The sequence below is a fragment of the Eutrigla gurnardus genome, assembly GCF_963514095.1.
Source record: "Eutrigla gurnardus genome assembly, chromosome: 7".
Lineage (NCBI taxonomy): Eukaryota > Metazoa > Chordata > Actinopteri > Perciformes > Triglidae > Eutrigla > Eutrigla gurnardus.
In genome coordinates, this window is record NC_139921.1 from 22,877,165 (window position 1) to 22,899,432 (window position 22,268).

A 22,268-nucleotide genomic window follows, 5' to 3' on the forward strand; every position below is an offset into this window, starting at 1 on the left:
TAGTTACAGCAGCCGTAGTGGAGTCCAGAGGGTCACCACACATGCTGTAGGTCAGCTGTAGTAACCTAATGCCTTGGAAGAGGAAGGGAATGACATGACATGTCGCTGACATTATTGTTGCAGTGCTTTAAGACGCTTTACTTAAAGCATCTTCATCTAACTTTTAAAAGAAGTGTCTGGAACAATCTCAACTGTTTTGGCCCTGGTTGTGACAAAGCTTTTGTCCCGGAGGAGGGGCCTCGGTCAAGATAGGGTTTCTTTCACCTCACGGTCATGTATAATTCAGCCCAGGAGGCTGCAGATCACCTGGAGACACACACACACACACACACACACACACACACACACACTCAAAAAGGATGTGTCTGAAGTGACAGAGGACCCAAACAGGAAGAGAAGTGGACAAAGGATAAGAAGAAGGAGAAAAAGGAGAAGAAGAAGAAGAAGAAGATGCAAGAGGTGGAGAAGAAACGGCCGATAATCTCAGCAAGAGAAAGAGGTCAGTTTAAGAAATCTGTGGGTGTGTGTGTGTGTGTGTGCTATGTCTCTGAGAGCCTTACACAGCCGTCGCTCCGTACCCGTTTGAGGTTTCTCCTTTTAGAACCCGACGTGCGGAGGAAGCGCGTTAAAATGCATGACCATAGAGAATGAGAGAAAGAGCTCCATATGGAAATGATCAGAGGCAACGCAGCTCGAGCCAAAGAGCAGTGGGTGTGCCATACTGCAGCACAGAGTCTGGATCTGTTGCATCATTTTCATCACCGTCCTCCTCCTCCTCCTCCTCAGGCCCGGGCCCCGGACGCTACGCTCTGCCCCCTACAGTCGGATACATCAACCATGACTTCACCAAGCCCAGCAGCCCGGCGTACTCCTTCCACAGCCGCCTGAGCAGTGCCAGTGAGTCTGTTCATCTTGGTTTTCATATCGCTCTGCAGCACCCCAGCTGTTTCTCACACGGATCCTCGGGGTCTCGTTTTCATGCAAAATACTCGTCTGGAATTGGTTTTGCTTTCATTTGTGGGTGAGTTTGTGCATCCTGTTGTCTGTAGTGATCTCTGTGGACTCCAGTCCAGGACCAAGGTACCACATTGACGCCAAGGTCACCCGGTTTGGCCGGATGGAAACCCCCTCCTACTCCATGTTGGGCAGAGGCAAGCGCATCGGAAATAACAGAGGTGATGACTATTGAACATTAATGATGACTTTTCTTCCACAGAAAAGAAAATGTCAAACCGATTTTTTATTCACGTTCACAGGTGAGCTGCACCAGACTCCAGGGCCGGGGGCCTACAGCCCAGAGAAGGCTCCGCCTCTCAACGCTCACCGCCGACCTCCGTCCTACACCCTCGGCTCACGCACCCGATACCGCTCTGTGGATGCTGTCCCAGCACCCAACAGGTGTAGCCAGAAGGACACTGATAGGACACTTTGTCCTTTGCCACAGCTTTATGAGATGACATGCTCCCTTATTAGGATAATTACGAGCACTGTAGTTTATTTTGAGTCAATCCTACATATAATGTCCTTGCAAACCAAACTTATATTTGTGTATTAGGGTCCAAACCAATGCACTATTTGCTCTAACGTATTTTTGTTACCTGTATTTAAGTATTTACAGTAGGGATGAATAGCTGGAGATTTTGGAATGTATTTAATATTGCAAACCTTATCATTTAAATTGTGTCTAAGTCTAAATACATCCTGTAATTTCCTTCACTCCAGCTACAGCCTTCCTAATCTGCTGGGCTGCCAGGTGCCCACTAAACCCTCCAGCGCCAGCTACAGCTTCTCAGGCCGGAGGAAGGTGGGCGGCCCCTCCGAAGACCTCTCCATGAGCCCCGGACCAGCGAAGTACGACACACCGAACCCGGACGTCTACCACCAGCGCCAGCCCTCCTTCTCCATGCAGAGACGGACTAAGAGGCCTAGCTACTCCTCCGCTAACCCCGGCCCCGGCACCTACAGCCCGGAGAAGTTTCACAATCATCTCCCCAAACCGCCGTCCTTCACACTGGGTGTGAGACACTCGGAGTTTGTCACCCCACTCGTGGTGGGCGTAGTTGACTGACAGGTCAGTGGGTTCGATGTGAATGCATTGTTTTTATTCAGTTTTCACACAAATGACAAAAATAGGATGTAAATGTGACTTAAATGGTCGCAAAAACGGACTAATTTGCCCAATTATCACAATGTCTCATAGGTTTCTGTATTATCAGTTGCTCCAGAGGAAAGCAACTCAAAACCCAAAAGCAATAAAACACAGTTTTCAATGGAAACGCTGTACAGATCATATCCATTTACTCCTTTATAGATAAAAAATTAAATAATTAAATATCAAGAACTGTTGCATACATTAATTGTGCAGTTAAAATGAGTAGAAAAAATAAATAAGAAGTGGAAGGGAGCCTCTACGCTTTGGTTGCTGGCACGGTGATTTCTACCGGGGAGCTCCAGTCGCTGCACTTGCCCAGACCCAGCAGCTCCTTGGCACACACCTGGAAGTGGTAAGTCCTCCCCGGCGTCAGGCTCTTCAGCTCAAACTTGGTGCTCTCGAACGGACCCAGCTGGAGGAGGAAATGTAGGATTTAATTTTTTTTTTTGAATACAGTTAGGCCTGTTTGGAAGAAAACATCGTTCCAATTATAATTTTAATTTCAGTAATATTAAAGTTAAGAAACTGTGAGTTCATGTTTAAGTGAAAAGCTCAGATTAAACACTTTAAATGCTTTCAATCAAACACATTTAAATGAATAATTGCAACTAAATACAAATAAAAACAAAGGAATTCCGCCGATGAAGGGACTTTTGAGCTTCTATTAGTGGGTAATAATGTGGAGTTTTTGTTGTGGTTACTCATACTTACATTGACAGACTTTGTGATGCCCTTGTTGACCCAATGGAACAGTATCTGGTATTTTAAGGGGAAGATGTCCAGGTTTGCCCAAGTAGGGGGAGGAGACCACTCCATAAACAAGGTCCTATAATCACGGGGGGAAACCCGGACATCCACAGGGGGATCTGGTTTCACTAGAAGGAGACAAAGGCGGGTATTTTACATCCAAACAATAGGAACCACATATGTCATAAATCCATATACATTCATCACTTTCTCTTCCAGATCATTCAGTCCTCACCTATATCCTCCAACATGAAACTTGATAGATGGGAGCTGCTGCCTGCAGGGGAAACTGCTGTCACATTGATGATGTAGTCCGTGAGAAGCTTCAGGTTGGGCAGGCGGCAGTGCTGGATCTAAAAAATACAAAAAGATACAGGATTATAATGCTGTAACATTATTTATAACTTTATATATATATATTTTAGTAAAATATTTAGATGTTTTTCAGTTTTTTTGCACACTTTTTTGAAAAATGGAAAAAACATAGATGTGTGCATGAGAGGATAGATGGAGGATTCCCACTCCAATAAATGCGTCATCACTAGAAACCAGGCACGATTCCACTTAGTTCTCTTATCTCACTTTCGCCTCAGACCCAAAAGACAAACATGAAACTGGTGTGTTACAGCATCTATATGACAAGAAACGTGAAGAGGGATTTCCCAAAACTCAGCCAAATCCACTGTGATCAGTTGGAAATGGAGATAACAGCATCTGGATCAATACAACAATCACATTTTCACCCTAAAATTCACGAGAATCACCGCCGTGTGCTCGGTGTAAATCTCCTCTACTGCTAAGGACTAAATAAAGGTGAATAAATACCCGATCAGATGACGGCGATGATGCTGGAGTCGGATCAGAAGATGCAGAGTCGGGTTGGATGGGAAGGCACTGGTGGATGACCCACTGTCTGTGTCTCTCACTGACAAACACATCAACACACATACATGAGTCTGTTTGAATACAAAGCGGTCAGCGAGCAGGAGGAAGTTTTTTTGTTGTTGTTTGTGTCAGATCTACCTGCAGGTGGCAATGTAGCGTGTCTGTGTGGACGGAGAAGGTTCAGGCCAGGAGCAGAGAGTCAGGTTTGGGTAGCCCGCACACCTGCAATGCACTGTGGGAGTGGGGAGGGGATCTGAGGGAAGGAATTGCACTCGGTCACAGAAAAATTCACTTTTTTTTTTCATGCTTCTATGCAAAAGCTGTGTTTTAATATTACATCCTTGCTTTCTTTAAGTGTTTCAGCTTAAATGTATCAAATAATCAATAAAATATATGTGCTATATGTACTGAAGGTGTGATATCTAGTGTGTAAGAGACAGATTATCATCATTTTTTTAAATACATCATTTTTATGTAAGCAGAGTGCATTTTTCTTGATATTATAAACGCAATGACAGGCAGAAGCCTTAAAAATGCTATAAAAAAAGACACTTAATCTACTTTCTTGGTTCTTGGTTGAGTTTCATGCATGTTGGACAAACAGCACAACAAACTAAATAAAGTTGATCTCAGATTGATGCTCACCCCCTGATGCTGCAGTAACCCTCAGCAGGTCCAGCGCTTGGCCTCCAACGACACACATGAGGAGGGTCAGAGCCACGCGAACGCCGCCAATCGCCATCAGTGCTTCAGGCGGAAGAATCAGTTGGCCGTCTGAATAAAGTTTTGCAAAAGCTGCAGTGGATCCTCACTTGTGCAAGATGTTGACTTCTCTGTCGTTCTTTGCCCTGTCACTTTTTCTTACGGTCTACTCTGTTCTGCACGTCAAAGTTCAGGGATAAGGAACTGCGTTGCAGCCTGTCGCCGGCTCTCGTCTGTGTTTGAGCAGCAGCCGATCGGCACTTTAACAGCCGCCGTGGTCAAAATGAAAGAGGAACAACAGCGAGCGGCGGTGTATCACAGGAAAAACCTCCTTCAGAAAGAACCGGCTCCGTAATGAGTCAGCTTTCCTTACGTCACACACGCGTCAAAAAACTCTTTTGCCACATTTGCTTTAATGGTGAATTAACATAATTTACAAATAAAGATGCAAAGAAGTACAAAGAATCATGTGAACAAAAAAACAACTTGTTGGAAAGTATAAAAAATAACTTCATCTGTGTGTTCAATAGTTGGAAAGAGAGGACCTGTCTCACAGCACCTGTCTGTGCTCCCAGGTACTCTCCTCTGCTGGGTTTGTGCTCCAGACTGCCCTCTAGCAGGCAAAAGGAGGCATAGCAGCTACAGTATTCATAGGCATCGTGAATTCATACTCCGGAGGTCTGATCCTTCTTTTGTGTCCACGTTTAAGCGACCTATCAGACGTTTTCTCGACTGTCTCTGTGAGACCACGACAGCATCTTGGCGCTCCACCCAGAAAGGGGGCTTCCATGGAGGTTCCAGCCCAGCGCGGGAGCTCCGTCTCTGGGTATGTTAATACTGTGAAGTCCCCCCCCACTGGAGGTCCGCAGGGAGGTGAAGGCCTTGCTCATCCAGTTGTTCTTCGCCTCCTGGAGTTCGTTGGCCAGGATTCCTTTCTGGTGATCCAGCTCCTGTGTGAGGACGAAACGGGCGTGATTGAGAAATTAAGATTTATTTATTTTATCACAAGTTTTTAGAGTCCATATTAGAGCAGCTACTCTTTATGTTTTTGTACATGGTAATCGTCTATTTTTCTAAAAGTAACAAAAAGGTTTTCTTATTACTAAGAAAAACTAACTTTATTCCTAGAAAAATTCTTATTTCTTCTCAAAACATTATTATTTATGCCATCAGGAAATAAAAACTGATTCAAAATGATGGCGTGCAATTTAAATTACGATCCATGTCAAACTCAATAAACATCCATCTGACTCACATCAATGGGGTGCAGCAGCCAAAATCCTTCTCCAATACAAAACCTCAATACATATTTTTATAACGTTTATTCATCCGCATCGAATTATAATTGGGCAGGAATTTTAAATAATTAGGTTTTTCAGTAAGGAGTCAGGAATATATTCTCTGGAAAGTACCCAGAAGTACAAACCTCGTCTTCTCTGTTTTACATTCTTGTGCATTTTAAAGTCATAACACATGATACGCTGTGGTCATGTGACCGATTCACAAAAATGTGTCTTGGTTTTGATGGTCTGCTCTGACCTGGATCTTGCACTTGGCCTCCACCATCTGGACTTTGGTTTTGGCCAACTCCTGTTCCAGCTCCCTGATCTGGGCCTCGAGGGACTCCTTCTCCTGGTCGTCTGCCCTTTTGGGACCCTCGTTGTCCTCCTCGCCGTCTTGTTCGGTCCTGGTCGCTCCTGCTGTCGGAGACTTCTGAGCCGTGGCTTCGTCTAACTCCACGATGTGTCGGCAGCGTGAGCACGCCTTCACCGCGCTCTGTGGAGGCGGAGAGTGAAATATACAGTCAAATATGACACCCAGCTTTTAAAAACCACTGAACAGTCAAATTAATCCCAAAGGGAAAGTAAGCAGATTGTTTGATTGATTTTCCACGACGCGGTGCTTCAAGTGGAAGCATGAAAGTAGGAATTAAAGGTGCCATTCTCACCTGGAGTGTATGTAGCTCTTCTCTGTGGGCCGCCTGCTGCCTCTCCAGCTCCATTGTCAGCTGAGAGGAGATCTGAGCAGAGGAAAGACCATCGTTATTAATCCCATTATGAGGCAACAGTCACATCTTCCTGATTCCAAATCATCGATTCTATTTACCTGCTTGTAGTCCGCGATGACCCCTGCCGACCTCCTGACCTCCCGCTCAGCCTTCTCCAGCTCTCTCCGTAACCCGTCCTTCGACTTTAAGCAGAGAAGATACACCTTTACTCGTCCACGTCGACTTTTACGTTTCATCTACGACCGCTGTGAGGTATTTATGAAGAATCTTACCACCGCGGCGTCCTCCTCTTGCCCCCTCTTCTCCTCATCGGACGCCTGCAGTCGCTGTCGGGTCGTGAAAAGCTCTTTGGTGAGTTCGTCCACTCTGTCCTCCACCTGCAGAACCAGATCATTTTAGGGTTCAAAATCCCTCAAGATAGATTCAGAGATCCATATATACATTTCTCCTATAATATTACCAAGAAATAAATTAAAATTCACGTGTACAACAACATTAAAATGTTCCTGTATTGTATTATCTTGGTGTATAAAATCAAATTAAATAGTTCAAAGTGACAAAGTTAAAAGCATCATATTTATACCAGATTATTATATCACTACAATCATATTGCATGCTGTATATTTGTTATTAGAGACTAGACAGACTGAGATGCTGGAAAAGTTTCATTAAGGTTACAGATCTTCCCTCTCAGGTGCTGAGTGATTACTTTTTGGGAGGTGATTGTGCACTTTTTTTAACTAAACCCATTTACAAGCCCGTCGTACCTCATCCAGAGCGTTCCTCAGGGTGACTTTGCTGATGATCAGTCTGTGGGCGAGGCTGTCGTTCTCCTGCTCCAGGCGGAGGCTGGCCTGCTGCAGCCGGTAGTTCTCCCTCTGCAAACAACACAGGAAAACAAATCAGGACCGCGTCGAGGTTATAACGTATCCGTTTGTGGAAGAAGTGGACGTTCTCTGACCATGTATTTGTCCAAAGGCTCTTCCTCGTCATCCATTATTTGAAGCCGGCTTTTCCGCTGTTTGGCTTGTAACGCCGGCACCTGAGGGGAGGGAATAATGAATACACAGTAATGTCCTCCAAAGCAGAGCTGGTTGCGAGCGCGGCAAATCAAGAACGAGCCCCCTCAAACGAGATGAAGATAGGCATGAGTAGGAGATAAGGCAAGGCTGATTACATGGGGGGACGGATAGTTTAGGAAACATTAAAGGAATAATAATGGAGGGGAGGGTTTTATTTAAGCCTGATTTGACAATTTCCATATCTAGAATATGTTAAGTGAACATTCAGAAGTGATTCCCATCAGAATGAACAGAAATGTCATAGTGACTTAGTGAGAAAAGTCAGGACATCATTGTGGTTCAGCTGTGATCTAAAGAGAGTCTTACTGTAAACGAGGGTCCCGTCTCCCCCACCATCCAGGCCAGGATCTCCTCCTCGCTCATCTGGTCCATAACTTTGGCGTTGTGTGCCGTGATCATGGACACCTCTTCCATCATCGTGCCCCAGTGTTTGTTGCAGCCCCGTCAGCTGCCAACACTCACAATCACAGCCGTCGCAGGTAAAAAAAGGTCCAATCAAGAGAAATCCACCAGAGATGGAAGGTGAGTTCAGGAGGATGTAGCCATCTTGTTTTGTTTTTTTTACTTGCAATAATAAGAAGTCGATCCGGCGTTTGAGCACGAACAGGAAACACAATAGAGTCCAAGTCGTCCCAACGCAAATAAACGCTGCCTAAAGTCCAAAGGTGAAACACAGACAGAGACACTCTCACGGTTAAGACAAGCGTAGCTACACTCCGGACACACGGCTTCAGAGCTGCTTGCTCTCAGGTGTCAGGTGAAGGAGTGTGTTACAGGTATATGGGCAGTAACAGGTCCAACAGGGTTTATATGGGACCTGAGCATGTGTGTGTGTGTGTGTGTGTGTGTGTGTGTGTGTGTGTGTGTGTGTGTGTGTGTGTGTGTGTGTGTGTGTGTGTGTGTGTGAAACGACACACCCTGAAGTGCTCACTTCACCCGGCCGTCCTCTCGCTCCACAAACACACACACAACACCTGTTAATGATCCAACACCCCCTCAAATACATTAAATCACCTGAAGGATTCTTTCCTTTCCTTTGTTTTTAATTCTTCATTCAAGTAATTATCGTTTCCCCCCCCTTTTGTTGCTTTTGTTCACACTCCACTAGCTGGCAGAGATGCTGCTTGAACCTGCCAGACTGCCAGCGAGACGCGGCCGACGCATCGGGACGGGGAAACGATGAGGTATTTGTGATATTTCGCCCTGGGGTGTTGGCGTAACGCAAACCCGACGGTCTATTATTGTCCCGGGCTGAGCAGCAAGACAGAAGAGCAGAACGGGTCCAGCAGGTACAGTGATGGAATACCAGAGCATGACTGCAGAATAACAAAGAGGATGCTCCTCCGCCCGTAAATGACACCCACTTCACCCCCCCCCCCCCCCCCCACCCAACATATTCTCAGTCTCACTTTCACATCACATGCAGCAGTTTCTCCCTCTGATTTCTCTCTGAAATCTCTTACTTAGTTTGTTTTTACTCAAGACTGATTTCTTTGTTTCACTTCCCTTTCTTTGAGCTTCAAACATTTAGCCGCAATACTTCCCGCTATATTTCGGTGCTTTTTTTTTTTTTTTTTTTTTTACACGAGAAACTGTGATTTCAACATCCTGTGCATCTACTGTCTGAGTCACTGTGGGCAAAGACAGACCAAAATAAAAAAGTCCAGGCAGATAAAAACATTTATTCCTCCTCAAAAAAATAAAAGGAACATTTTGTGAAACGTGGTGGATTTTGCGTACTGTACCAAAATGTAGTTTCATAGAGAAAAATCAGAAAAATACATTTTTTTTCAACAGTCAGAGAAAGAGAAAGGAACCTATAAAAAATAAATAAAATAACAGTTCTGATACAGCAATGGTGCTCGTGGTCATCACATCAACAACTAAAATCCTTTCACCAAACGACCACATTTGTTGAGTGAGTATTATGTGGCAGTGAACACCAATGCTGAGTGGACAAAAAATATTTATATATATATATTTAAAGAATTAAGCACATACTGAATAACAAGGGGGATGCCAGGTGAGGAGATGTGATAATAAAGCTCACAGCTCAGTGGAAACAAAGTGTGAGTGAATACAGAATAAATATCTCTCATACATGAATCCGTTATACTAAATATTGTATTTTTTTTTTTTTTTTTTACTATTTTTCCACATTTAAGCTAAAAGTAAGGATTTAAAAATGAATTTCCTGGTCCAAATGTACATTTCCATTCTCTACTTGATGTATTCTAACTGAAATACGGAGGAAAATCGAGATGGAAGAATAAGTGGAGTCAGGGGGAAACTCACATTTGTGTAAAAACTCACAAGAACACACTTGAACCCTGACATCCCTCACACAAATGACAACACTCCTTAAAAAATATATATAGATTCAGGCATATGCTGTGGAATAACACTGCATCTTGTTACTGTAGCGGATAAAATGGCTTATAAGATACAAAACTTAAGCGTCGAGATTAACAAAGTATGGTACACGGTCCGAGTGTTTCCTCTAAAACGTGAGGATGTCAGCTTTCTGTTCACCCACGTCAATCTGTAAACATGAACACAACGCATGTGGAGGATTCTGCAGAACCAGCCTCCCTACTTTCATTAGAATTGACCAGAAGTGAAAAGACAAGCAAAAGTATTATTTGTAGCACTAAGATTAAAACTAGACTTCATCAAATCATAGCAAGATACACTAAAAAGGCTTAAACTTTTAGCTTCTCATTCACTTTTCGTTCCTCAAAAACAATTAAGCTTTGTTAGTAGTTTATAATGTGTAATGATGATGTAGTTTCTGTCTAAAAAAAGGTTAGCCCTCAAGTCCAGGAAGCTGGAAGGGGAGGAGGGGAGGATGAGGGGGGAGGGGGTTTCTCACGTCAGCATTGACCCTCTCAGTTATCACCAGCACCAGCAGGGGGAACAATGCAGGTGAGAAGAACAGAAACTAACCCAGGTGGTCCTTTTCAAACAGAAATACAGCAGATAGATTCCCGGCCAGACAGCCAGCTTGGCTGTGGACTTACAAATCTTATCTACGGTGTTTTACAAAGGCAGATTATTCAGTGTTTGGCAAACATACTGGACGTCAATGATAGGATATAGGAGAAGAGAGTAGCCTATGATTCCATGTTTTTTTGCTTGATACATGTGTAAGCTTCAGCCTTTGAAAAAAGAAAACATCTATTGAGCTCCTGTAACTTTATAATTTCATTAGAGGCATCTGTGAATAACAGCAGTTGGATGCTAGATTTTCTGGGTCCATAATAATGATTTTACTTCATAAAAGATCCGTGTAATTAGTGGTAATTGTGGAGGGGGGGGGACTGTGTTCAACACTTTTTAATACATTCATTCTAATTAATTATTAGCGTAATAAAGTTGTTTTTTTTAGTCACAGGTCAGCTGAACATGCAAATAATTGTGAACAGGCAAGCATATAATTCAACATAATGCGTAGAGAGAAAAAGTCACTAATTATAGATGAATCTTCAATTAATAATAATAATTATGATAATAATGATGATGATAATAATATAATTTACTTGGGTTTTCTTTCAAAGACAGTCTCATGTTTCCTATGATTAGAAGTCAATTAAATCATTACGTACAAACCTCCTTGGAAATTATCCAGTAAGTTACTTTCTTTTATTTCATTCATGACTCAAACCAAATGGTGCAGGAAAAAGTGCACATCAACTGTTTTAAAGTAAGATTTATGGGCGGAAATATGCATTTTGTATTTCATAAGCTTACTTATGAACATGAAAACGGTCATTTGTGTTCCTGACCACCTTTAAACTTGGCTTGAATGATGCAAACAATCCAGATGAGCTCATATCTCATGTGATTTGACTTTGAACGGAAGAACATGAGGTTGTACTAGAACTTATTTACTGCTTGACTGCTGATCTGAACACTGGTTTATGATGCTGTCTGTGGCTGCCGTGGGCTCCGTCACTGGGCTCAGTTTGTGGGTGACCCCCCAAGGACCAATGAGTCTGGAATCTGTGGCAGACGTAAGTACAGTACTTTGGGCTTGTGTGAAATTGTGCTGTATCGAAATCCTGAAATGAGCCCCAAAACAGCAGGTGTGTGTGTGAGTATCGTCAGAACGTGTGTGTCTTATTCTGGTGCGGCAGAGGTCAGACCTGGGTGCTGTAGGGGCGCGGCGGGGGAGGGAACTCGGGGCTGTAGTAGCTCAGAGGGGAGGAGCCCTGCGGGTTGGCAGCCAGCGGGAGGGCGGCGCACGGGTTCTCGTAGTAGGTGTGGAAGCCCAGCCGCTCGCCTCCGTTACGCAGCTCGTCCGAGAGTCCCGAGCGGAGGGTGTACGGCGAGCAGGTGGGGCAGTGGTTGCGGTGGGAGCCCGGGTCCAGCTGGTCCAGGGAGATGGGGGCGATGGCGGCGCCGTCCATGGCGAGGGCGTTGCAGGCGTTGCAGGGGAAGTGGGAGAGGGGGTCGGCTCCCACCACCGAGCCCACGTCCACCTCGGAATCATTCTTCTTACAGCAGTAGTACTGGAGGGATGAGACGAGGACGGGAGGTGAGGCTGTGCCAGAAGCTTCATATTGAAGCACATTTTTCATCATTATTACTTTTCGAAGACATTTACACACACACACGGTGACAGATTGATACCTGGAGTCTACAGTAACAGAGCACTGCTACGATGCACAGCAGTATCACTCCGGCGAGAATTCCTCCGGATATAACAATAGTTCCCGCGGACATTCGACCAGCTCTCCATCAAACCCTGCAGAGAGTTTGAAGACAGGTCAGAAGAGCGATTCAGTGCCCGCGAGGGATTTTAAACTCAAATTTTACTGCAAAAAAAAATATTCAGCATACTCACGTCCAACAAAGGTTTCTATAACGCCTGCAAAGAAAGGCTGAATTAGTGAATTCATGTGGCATTGTGACGTAACCTCAACTGATGAAACACGCTGTAAGTTATCATGCAGCTGTGATCAGACAGCTGGGGATGCTTCAGGTCTCACAGATACAAATGGATGATACATTAAAAAAAGGGGGAGGGGGGAAAAAAACACACACCATAAACTTACAGAACAGCTTCAGAGCTCGACAAAACTGATCCCTGATCTGTTTTCATAAGGATGGTTATGATATGATCCACGTTAGGGATAAATAAAGTAGTACAACATCAAAATGAAACAGTAAAATCTGAAATCTTTCTTTTTTCTAATAAGTGTAAATCCATTCCGCCCCTCCCCCTCCTTAGTTTTTATATCTGCTGAGGTATCTTTCACGTTTAATTGGGGCCCTGCAACGTCGACCTGATGGGAGGGGTCAGCAGTCATTTTTCCTCGCCTGTCTGACCGCCGTCTCCTCAAAGAGCTGTTGGAGGGTTGGATGCTCCCCCACCACCATCACTGTCAATGCTGCGTGGACTAATTTTTGTCTTTACATTAACAAGGGGATGAAAAGAAAACATAGGACCATGTTTCACAGAAACCAGTGTCCGAGACTCAAATCTGAGGCCGAGATAAAAAAGAAGAGAACTTACATAAGAAGGCAGCAGGACGCGCAGATGTAGAAGAGTGTGAGAAGGTAGGAAACCATGGCAGGCCCGTGGAGTCTCAAAACCTCATCCCACTGTGACTCCTGCAGGAAGAGAAAGAGGCTTCTGTGAAGAAACAAAGAACAATTAAAAACTCATGCATCCGATGATTATTTTTCACCAAATTCATTCCTTTTTTCAGGCCATATGTATACAGCTTACGAAAACGGCACTTGTTTCGACTATAAAATGATGAAAATAATGAGCGGGGAATTAACGGAGCCTGATATGCTTCAAACTGCTTATTTAATTTGGCCAATGGTCCAAAAAGCTAGAAGTCTTTAATTTTAATAATACAAGACAGAGGAAAGCAACAAATCTGCATATTTGAGAAGCTGAAGTCAACAATTTCAGATGAATTAGTTGTTTCGGGACTATTGTGTGTCAGATCCAGCATTCTCACAATAAAATTCATGAACACGGGCATCAATTATACACAACGATACTCGCTGCAGGAATCTTAAAAGCAACAATTGCACAAAGCGTGACTGAGTTCCACTTTGGAAGGGCGAACAGACACGCCGAGTAGACGGATTAGCATGCCGAACGCAGCAGCGACCGTCCGGGCGCACTCGCCATATGGCGGCCGGGGCGTACAGTATCGGCATACTAAACCAGAACAAGCGCGTCTCTCTTATCGTTTGTGTTTGACTGTGACCGTTTCAAAAAGCTTCCCCCCCTCTCAAAGTCGCGTGATTTATCAGCAACACCATCTCCTCCACTCAATCCTGATACAGCAATTAGGATGCACAGTAAAGATGGATTCGCTACACCACTCCAGATTCAACACATCGGCTCCATCTGACAGAGAGCAATAAACCAGACGACGTCAAAGAACTTGTGTGCATTAATCCTGTTTTACTTGCATTTGCATTAAAATACCAAAATAAACGATTCATACAGGACTATGGAACCACTTTAGGATTTCAACATTCATTTAGGCCAATTTACATGCTTGAGTTGAGGCAGAATTATTCATTTTAAGCACTGCCATTATAGTAATTAGGACACCAGACGACTTTGTTTATCTACTGTTCGAGTTGATTAACTCAAAATATTCAGACACTTCTCAAACAGAAGAACAACGTTTAATTATCCCAATTAAATTGATTAAAAGAAAAAAAGAAGTGATGAGCTTCTTTCTCATTACCGATGTCATTTTCTAAAAAGCTACGGGGCTCTCGAGGGTGTCATTTGCGGCGGATTTTCGTCTCACTTCCTAATGAAACGGTTTTTAAAAGATTCTGGCGGCTTGTTTCGTCGACGTCACTTGGAAACGCTCAACCAGAAGGTTCAAACAACAAAGGTTTTAGGGGGTTGAGTGGTTTGGGGGCCACATGTTCACCACTTCACCACCTCCAGCAGAATCCAGCCAGAGGCTTCTTTCAGTCTGAACAGCAATAAAAAACTACAAGGTGAGTGGAGATGTTGCGCCTTAAAAAGAAAGGTGGTTTCGGATCATAAATCCACACCGAATGCGCATGAATCTCTGAGGAATTCAACACAATTAGAGAGGAATGTGTGTTGGAATGACGGCTCACTCGGCGCGGTATCTTCCATTGCGTCATCGTACTAAATTATACACACACCGCTGGCCACGCTAATGTCGTTAAAAGTGATGCGAAGGCTCTCCTCCATCTCTCCACTCGTCTCTCCTCCACTCCACCTTTCAATCCCCTCCACTTCCATGACCTCACTATCCCAGATATAAGCAGCAACAATGATGCACATCAACGCAGACGAAGCAATGGAATCTTTCTAGATCCCCACCTCAAAAAAGTAACCGATTGTGACGTGCAACCAAATTACGCTAGAAAAAAAAGGGAGCGTTGAGGTAATGCCTCAGATTAGAGAGTTTCCAACCGACTGGAGAGACGATGACGGCAAGTGACAGAGGTCGGGAGACTCAACTCCAGCGCTGTCAGAGCGTCTTACCCGACGCAGCTCGTATGCGACTCTCTGGGTTTCCGAGCTGTCGGATTCAACTGGGGAAAATAAAAACGCATGCCAACACGGTTCCGGGCAAACACGCTCACATAACAGCGTGGATCACAAAACAACCCGGTGGTCTGGAAGGAGAGGATCCGACACAAATCCCTGTCAGTTGCCGAGTTGGGAAAGTGACAGGGATGAAGGGATCTCAGGGGAGCCAACAGGCTGAACTTCCTTTTAAGGTGTAGGCTGCAGTGAGTTTTTCTGCACAGGCAGCATCGGGTACCAGCACAAAATATGGCCACCCACACTGGAAAACATTGGCTTCTTTCACAAAAAGTTGGACTCGTGCAAACTTGAGAGAAGTCGATGCATCCAAATACATCGCTTAAAAGTCTTCAAATCCTCGTGCACCACTAACAGTGACTTCAAGCTAATGTTTAAACTTTGTAGAAACCTCATTATGTAGTCGACAGCCAAAAATCTCTTCAGTTTTAGAGACTGTGTTAGCTTAGCTAATGGGTATCACAGTAGAGCTGAAAAGCCAACAGAAAATTAATTGGAAATTAATTATTTCAATTTGTTTGAGCAAATTGAATTCCTTCCAGAAAAATCTATATTCTGAACATTATTAATAGCAGCAAACAACTATCCCCTATGTAAATATAAAGCCAAGTGGACCCGAGCAGAGAGTGAATGAGCCACTCTCCCTCTGTGTGTGTTGTAATCGGAGCCTCTCTGTGCTTTGTTGAGGGTGGCCACTTAGTGGCTTTTAGTGCAGATTAGACCCACTGGTCCATCCCAACCAACCGCGTCCTCGCCCAGCCTCCCTTCACTGCTCAGGTTAACACAGTTGCTTGCACTGTTTGTGGTCTTAGCATCGTTAGCTGCAAGCCGCCTGCTCAGCCGTCACCAGTTGAGAGTTGTGGGGAGGCAATAGATACGCGTTAATCGAGATAATAATCAACAGATTAATTATTATCACAGTTGTATTTAGAATGTTTTATATCGTGAGGAACATCATCGGGAGAAAACTTTGGAATGAGAATGAAAAAGGGTCGAAGTTGATTGGTGAAAGGATTTATCCGTTTCGTTCAAGCGACCGAAACGTCAGCTAGTTTTGACCCCCGTGACGTTGGGAACGCTGAGAGCGGTGCAGAGGTTTCACACTCGACGTGCAGGACTATACTTAGCAGTTCTATCGTCTCTTGACACGGTGAAAAGCGGGAGATGAGAGGCAGCTGAGAGAGGTGTCATATTTTAATTTGTTTTCTCTGTGGGAAATGAAACGACCCGAGCAGTCAGCTGAATGTGAACACACACAAACTGACAAGCGTGCGTGGGTGAAGAGCCAGCACACACACACACACACACACACACACACACACACACACACACACACACACACACACACACACACACACACACACACACACACACACACACACACACACACACACACGTCCCTAATCGAACACTGGAGAGGTAAAATCGCGAGTTTCACGTGGGATGATGTGGGATGATGTGGCGATGGTTTTTGGGTTTTTGAAATTAAGAGCTTTTCCCCCCCATGTGATGCCTGAGTGAAGCTTTCAACGGGGAATTTTATCAGAAAACTCAACTTTAAAAGGAACAGTTTGACATTTTGGGAAATATTCTTAATTGCTTTCTTGTTGAGGAGACACATGAGATCATTGATATCGCTTTTATATCTATCCGTTTAATAGAAAGCTGAGAGCCAGTTAGCTTAGCTTAGCATAAAGACTGGAAACGGGGGGAACGAGCTAGCCTGGCTCAATCGAAAGGTAACAAAATCTGTCCAGAACCACCTCTGAAGACGTCATACCATATCTTATAAAACAGAGAAAATCCACAAATCTTCATATTTTGGATTCAGCAAAGTGTTTGTCATTTTTAAGGTTGCATTTCCAGTCAATCAGCTAATCAATAAAGACTAATCCGCTAATTATTGCTGCCTGTTTTTACATTATTTTTTTATTCAATATATTCTTTAGAATGTCTCCTGAAAATGGCTCTGGCTTAGCGCCCTAATCAATTAATTTCTTTAACTCTCGTTATCCCGTGTCATGGCAGATCCTCAGAATATAAATAGCTATGTGAGAGCGGCAGTATGTTCCAGGTATATCATTTTGAAAGCTCAAACTCATTTTAAGCTCCCAGAAGGCGTTAGTTAGAGTCATTATGTGGCTGAGTTTTAATCCATTTCAAAAAAGGGAAGAAATTAGAAAAGCTGGGGGATGATTTCTTACAGTGAGAGATAGATGGGAAACCTTACAGAGAGAGGGGGAGGGAGGATGGAGCAGGAGGGTAGCGATACCTGAGCGGCTCCTTGATATATCTCCATTCTTAAATAATGATATGAATACTTTGGTTGAGGTGGCCTCTAACTTTGCGCCGGAAAATCACAGCGAGTCCCTGCCATTTTAAAAGCCCCGGGGCTTCAATTATTCAAGTATCGTTCCTTTGACAATATTTTTCCATCACGGGGGCAATTTAGCCAGGTAGTAAAATCGGGACTTTTCTGCCTCGTCTGCCTCTGAAAGCACTCATCTCGGCGTGTGAGGAGAGGAAACACATCCACATCTAGGACAGAGACACCCGCTGCTGCCAAAGCGGGAGGGAACAAAGACAGCAAGGAGTGGGAGAAAAGAGAGGGGGTGGGGAGGGGGAGGAAGTGGATGATTTCATTTTCAAATAGTCTAAACGGAATTCAGTCATCCGTTTTTTTTTTTCCACGTGACCGAGGACGCGGCACAATCAGCCCCCCGGCCTCCTTCTTTTGTGTTTGACTTATACCTCCTTTATTTTGGATAATGTATGGTTGGAACACATGACAGAAAAATTGGATTTGTGGGCTGAGTGAGGGGTTAATGCCTAAAAATAAAAAAGGAAGGAAAGGAGAAACCACTGAAATCTAAATGAGCTGTAGAGATCCCAGTTGAAGATACGAGAGCTGGAACACTCAGCTGCACAGTTCGCCCCCGGAGCAGAAAAAAATCCCCCTGTGGTGCAGAGCAGAGATCAGAGACGCGGCGCAAACAACCTGTCTGGCAAACAGTGTGTGTGTGTGTGTGTGTGTGTGTGGAGGGAGATGATTGGAATAAGCAAACACACCCCATACCTGTAGAAGTCACCATCAGGGGGGATGGATAGCGTCCTTCGTCCTGTGCTGCAGAGGCCCCCCTGAGGAAGACATGAGTTATAACGGGGGTGCCAGGAGAAGCCTCGGGGCCCAGCAGTGATGTGGTCAGCACTGCAGCTACACGGCCCTTTTTTCTGTTTCTATGATGGGATCCATCACTCACACCATAAGTTCATTCCTTAAACTCTCCTGTTTTTCCACCAGTCTCACATTCAGTCAGGACTCAGAGATTATTATACAAGAGACACTTTGTTAATCATAGTTTATATATCGTGTTGCATTAAATCCGTATAAAAGTGACCATAACCATGCAAAAAAAGTATGTAATGTCCACAAACTTAAATATTTCTTTTTCTTTTCAATGCAAACAGCCTCCTGTGTATTGAATGGTCATACACAGGAATAACATAAGCCCATCTTGACTCACCTGTCCAGATGATGTTACTCATTCAGGCTCATTTCACGCCATATAAACGTGAATGGACACAAACATAGCTAATGGTTTTTAACCCAATGGGCGGCTGGAGGTCAATTAAACAGCTGTTACATCGCCGATTAGCCTAATTTCTACTCAATTAAGGCGGGTAAACTGACGGGCAGAGCCGCTGGTTGTAAATGTGAAAGCCTTACCTTCCAGACTGAAGCAGATCTCAGCAACCTGTTTGAGAGAGCGTCTCTTCTTCTTCTTCTTTCTTTTCTGTAAGTAGAGTCAGTCCCGGTGGCGCACACGGTTCTGTTCACAGTAAAGTCCGCTGATTTGCTCTCCAGCGCGGCTCGTTAAAGACGCTCGGAGCCCCCCTGCGCTCGCGCTACAACCGGAACCATCACGTCATTTATCCGCCGTCCCGTTATCCCCTCTCCCCCCCCCCGGTTCACTCGCAGCCAGGTGCCAGCGCGGGCCTGTGGGAAATCTCATGGCATCCTCCTCCTCCTCTCTGAAGCGCTGGAGACCGACGAGACGAGGCGGCGGTCCGGCTGCTGCTGCTGCTGCTGAGTGGCATCGCTCGGCACGGCCGCGTCCTGCAGCGCGGCTCCCGGGGGGGCGGTTGTTTGGCAACCCGCTGCCGCCGGTCCCGGTGGGGCGGGGTAGGGGGGGGGGAGAGAGACGGTGGGAGAGACGGTGTCAGCTTCACACCGCGTGATATCACTTTACCGGGAGGATGGGAGGTGGTGGAGGAGGTGTGGACGGGGGGCTCGTCACCATCCTGAGATGAAAGCGTAAAAGCTGCTGGAATGACACGCTGGGTGTAGTTGGAAACAGCGGTGGCGGAGGCGAAATTTCCACATTTAAATCCAAAAACCTTGATCATATACATATGTCTCGACTCTGCAATCCTTACGTGGAACTTGCAAGAGCAACACGTCTGTTTCACGAGGTTGAAAGAAAAGGTGGCAAAAGTCACAAGCATGCCCGGGAAATTTCATGCAAATCGTTTCATTCGTTTTTTTGAAAAATGTATTCTCGAGTAAAGGTAGGAGTGGGGAATTGGAAAAGTACTTTAAATTATTTTTTTAGAAGTACCCCATTGAATGTGTGATCTTGCATAAGCTACAACTTTAAAATGAGAGTTTAAAGGTCTGCTTGGAAATGGAAAAAGCAAAGCAAAAGTTAAAGCCACAGAGAAACGGGCAATTCACATCTCACTGAATCACATCTGAAGCTGCCACATAAGCTACAACCAACCACACGCTGGTCTCAGAGCAGCTACACTTGAGCTGTTTGGGGGTCAAAGGTCCTGACCTCAAAAACAGAAATTGCATCACAAAACAGCTGCAGCAGCTACATGCTTGTGTAAAAGCGCACATAGATGCTTTGCTGATTTCTTTATAGATCATTTTTCAGACGCACTTTAATGCTGAACCAATGGTGAAGTCAATGCTTTGAAACCACAAACCCTCATTGACTTTGGGACAAGGAAATCAGAATAATCCTGCACAAGTCTATAGGGGTCCCCTCTCTTAACACTACACACTGTACATAATGCACTACTAATAAATATGTCCCATAGCTCTCATGCTCCCACTTGACACTAGACTTCCTTGGATCCTCAGCAACACACCCGCCAAGTGGGAAGAAAACGAAAAGACATACATATAACACTCCATCCACTTTAGATAGATGTATTAATGTAATCCAACAACCACCTGGCAGCTGAAAATGTAGCTTATTTATGGTGAGCTGATCTGTAAAGCATATGTAAGTTAGTCATTCATAATTTAAATTAACGAGAAGAAAACACATTGATTTCACTCTAAATTCGAGAGTAACCAAAGTTACTTAACCGTCATCTCAGCTACGACTACCTCGAATCTCTCACAGGTCCGTGTCTCTAGAAGACAGACGACCTCACTCACAAAACAAAGTCCAGACAGAAAAGTCTCAAAGGAAAACAGTTAGCGGCGTGCACGCTGCTGTCCATGGTGCTGAAGTTCACTGTGCGATCATCTCTTTACCTCCGATACATGCAACTAAAGGATTATTTCATAAATCTCTGTCACACCGTCGTCCTCCCTAAAGCAGCGCCTCAAACTGCTCCTGCAAACAAGATCCATCTTCACCAATAATACCCATATAATTAGGAGATTTAGCCCTAGTTACATTTGTTGAAGTATAATCTTGATCCAGAAAAAAAAATTAAATAAATAAGAAGAAAGCTCATCTGTTTCTGCATTTCTCTGTGTGTCTCCGGCTAAGTCGGGGTAGCTCTGTGGCGGGGGGCTGATGAAGGCAGGCCAGTGGGGAGCTCCCAGATTACTGCTCAAATTGAATAAAGGAGTCGACACATTACAGCGGCTTAGATGATACACCCCACTGCACTGGTTCATTTAAAAGCAGCACAGGGATACACACACACACACACACGTAAACCTGGCCAGCCCCCCTCTTTAACACTGTCATTTACACACACGCACACGCAGCATGGCCTCGGCCTCATGACTTGAGTTCATTATTGCCTTGGCGGGGTTCCTCGGATGAAAATTAGAGCGACAACAGGAATGACACAAAATGTAGCAGAAAGTTTACACAAGGTGAAGTTTCGAGTGTGTGTGTGTGTGTGTGTGTGCTGAACAAATCTAATCTTCTCTGATTCATGGGCAAGCTTGTCTGCATGCATTTGCGATACACTTCCTCTTTGCGTATGTACTCCGTCTAAGAGAGCGAGACAGAGGGGGGAATAAAAAAGAATGGCTTCCGACAGCGGAACGCAGCACGAGCACAAACTCTCCGGGACAAAGTCACAAAGCCTTTTCCAGCAAGACCACCAGTTAGTGTCGACAGCCGAGTTCATTTGCTGGCAATACTACTTGTGACACGGTTACATACTGCAAAAGGAGGAATTACGACTTTCAAAATCCCCAAAATATGTGCCGGGACACGGTTGCTCACTGTTGCACAGGCAACAACAGACAAGTTCTCATTTTCTTCAAAACCATATATTTTTTCTTTTTATATAACATATTGAGAAAAAGGGACGATACAAAGTTTGCCACTTTGATCCAGACTGAAATATCTCTTCCTGTATTGGACGGATCGCCTTCAACATTCTGGACAGATATTTGTGTTTGTAAGAGGATGATTCCTGACCTTTAGGTACCTTGACCTTTCCTCTAGCACCACCATGAGGTGGAAATGTGTGGTTTTAAGTGAAAGATCTTCCCTTAACTTTTCATCTATATCAGGTTAAAACTGTAATTTTGTCCAACAGTAAAAACAAATAATTATTTTGTGTCTAGTAGACCCTTTCTTTGTAAAAGCAAAAACGGCAAAAAATTGAATATGCAAGTAATCAATTATGTGTGGGTATAGTTTTATAAAGGACATCCATTTAAGCTGAATGTAAGTATTTCTGAAAAGATAAAAGGGGGTTAAAATGTCTCGCCACAAGCTCAAGATTGAACTATGAAATATTTTATTGCCAGCGACGGGCAAAACTGTCTGCTGCAAACCAGTGAGGTATGGTGACAAGGAGAATATAGCTCAGTAAATCGTGCTATACTAGTAAAAAAAAAGTGATTTACTCCTC

At 44.3% G+C, this 22,268-nt stretch overlaps 4 protein-coding genes across 6 annotated transcripts; 1 reads left to right on the forward strand and 3 right to left on the reverse strand.

Annotated features, from left to right (window-relative positions):
• Window positions 1-436: 436 nt before the first annotated feature.
• On the forward strand, window positions 437-2,087 carry odf3l2a (outer dense fiber of sperm tails 3-like 2a). The gene is made up of 5 exons (XM_084013126.1): window positions 437-499; window positions 787-897; window positions 1,050-1,175; window positions 1,257-1,398; window positions 1,723-2,087. The coding sequence occupies exons 1-5, from the start codon at window positions 451-453 to the stop codon at window positions 2,066-2,068; spliced, it is 774 nt and encodes a 257-aa protein (XP_083869252.1). The 5' UTR covers window positions 437-450; the 3' UTR covers window positions 2,069-2,087.
• Window positions 2,088-2,408: 321 nt separating this feature from the next.
• On the reverse strand, window positions 2,409-4,565 carry ebi3 (Epstein-Barr virus induced 3; the record flags this gene model as incomplete). Its single annotated transcript, XM_084013127.1, has 6 exons — window positions 4,430-4,565; window positions 3,923-4,037; window positions 3,725-3,824; window positions 3,135-3,252; window positions 2,864-3,027; window positions 2,409-2,564 (listed from the first exon to the last, which is right to left on the reverse strand). The coding sequence occupies exons 1-6, from the start codon at window positions 4,524-4,526 to the stop codon at window positions 2,409-2,411; spliced, it is 750 nt and encodes a 249-aa protein (XP_083869253.1). The 5' UTR covers window positions 4,527-4,565.
• Window positions 4,566-5,188: 623 nt separating this feature from the next.
• LOC311015716 (rab GTPase-activating protein 1-like) lies at window positions 5,189-8,340 on the reverse strand. The gene is made up of 8 exons (XM_084013125.1): window positions 7,883-8,340; window positions 7,456-7,536; window positions 7,262-7,372; window positions 6,767-6,871; window positions 6,593-6,676; window positions 6,435-6,506; window positions 6,026-6,262; window positions 5,189-5,436 (listed from the first exon to the last, which is right to left on the reverse strand). Exons 1-8 carry the CDS (start codon window positions 7,991-7,993, stop codon window positions 5,203-5,205), a joined length of 1,035 nt encoding a protein of 344 aa, XP_083869251.1. The 5' UTR covers window positions 7,994-8,340; the 3' UTR covers window positions 5,189-5,202.
• Window positions 8,341-11,005: 2,665 nt separating this feature from the next.
• LOC311016257 (protein FAM163A-like) lies at window positions 11,006-19,072 on the reverse strand. Of its 3 annotated transcripts, none has more exons than XM_084013854.1 (6): window positions 18,874-19,072; window positions 18,223-18,284; window positions 13,095-13,192; window positions 12,423-12,446; window positions 12,209-12,323; window positions 11,006-12,087 (listed from the first exon to the last, which is right to left on the reverse strand). In XM_084013854.1, the coding sequence occupies exons 5-6, from the start codon at window positions 12,299-12,301 to the stop codon at window positions 11,716-11,718; spliced, it is 465 nt and encodes a 154-aa protein (XP_083869980.1). In that variant the 5' UTR covers window positions 12,302-12,323; window positions 12,423-12,446; window positions 13,095-13,192; window positions 18,223-18,284; window positions 18,874-19,072; the 3' UTR covers window positions 11,006-11,715. The 3 variants fall into 3 exon arrangements, with proteins under 3 accessions (XP_083869980.1, XP_083869979.1, XP_083869981.1); XM_084013853.1 differs by having other exon boundaries at window positions 13,095-13,214; XM_084013855.1 differs by lacking the exons at window positions 13,095-13,192; window positions 18,223-18,284; window positions 18,874-19,072 and having other exon boundaries at window positions 12,423-12,458.
• Window positions 19,073-22,268: the final 3,196 nt, after the last annotated feature.

Bases quoted from the DNA above. Each gene is read 5' to 3' on its own strand.
- LOC311016257 (XM_084013854.1), bottom strand. From the start codon at position 12,301: ATGTCCGCGGGAACTATTGTTATATCCGGAGGAATTCTCGCCGGAGTG. The intron at 12,088-12,208 runs GTATCAATCTGT...TCATCCCTCCAG, and splicing joins TCTGTTACTGTAGACTCCAG to TACTACTGCTGTAAGAAGAA.
- LOC311015716 (XM_084013125.1), bottom strand. From the start codon at position 7,993: ATGATGGAAGAGGTGTCCATGATCACGGCACACAACGCCAAAGTTATG. The intron at 6,677-6,766 runs GTAAGATTCTTC...CTCTGCTTAAAG, and splicing joins AAGAGGAGGACGCCGCGGTG to TCGAAGGACGGGTTACGGAG. The intron at 6,507-6,592 runs GTAAATAGAATC...TCCTCTGCTCAG, and splicing joins TCATCGCGGACTACAAGCAG to ATCTCCTCTCAGCTGACAAT.
- odf3l2a (XM_084013126.1), top strand. From the start codon at position 451: ATGCAAGAGGTGGAGAAGAAACGGCCGATAATCTCAGCAAGAGAAAGA. The intron at 1,176-1,256 runs GTGATGACTATT...TCACGTTCACAG, and splicing joins GCGCATCGGAAATAACAGAG to GTGAGCTGCACCAGACTCCA. The intron at 1,399-1,722 runs GTGTAGCCAGAA...CCTTCACTCCAG, and splicing joins GCTGTCCCAGCACCCAACAG to CTACAGCCTTCCTAATCTGC.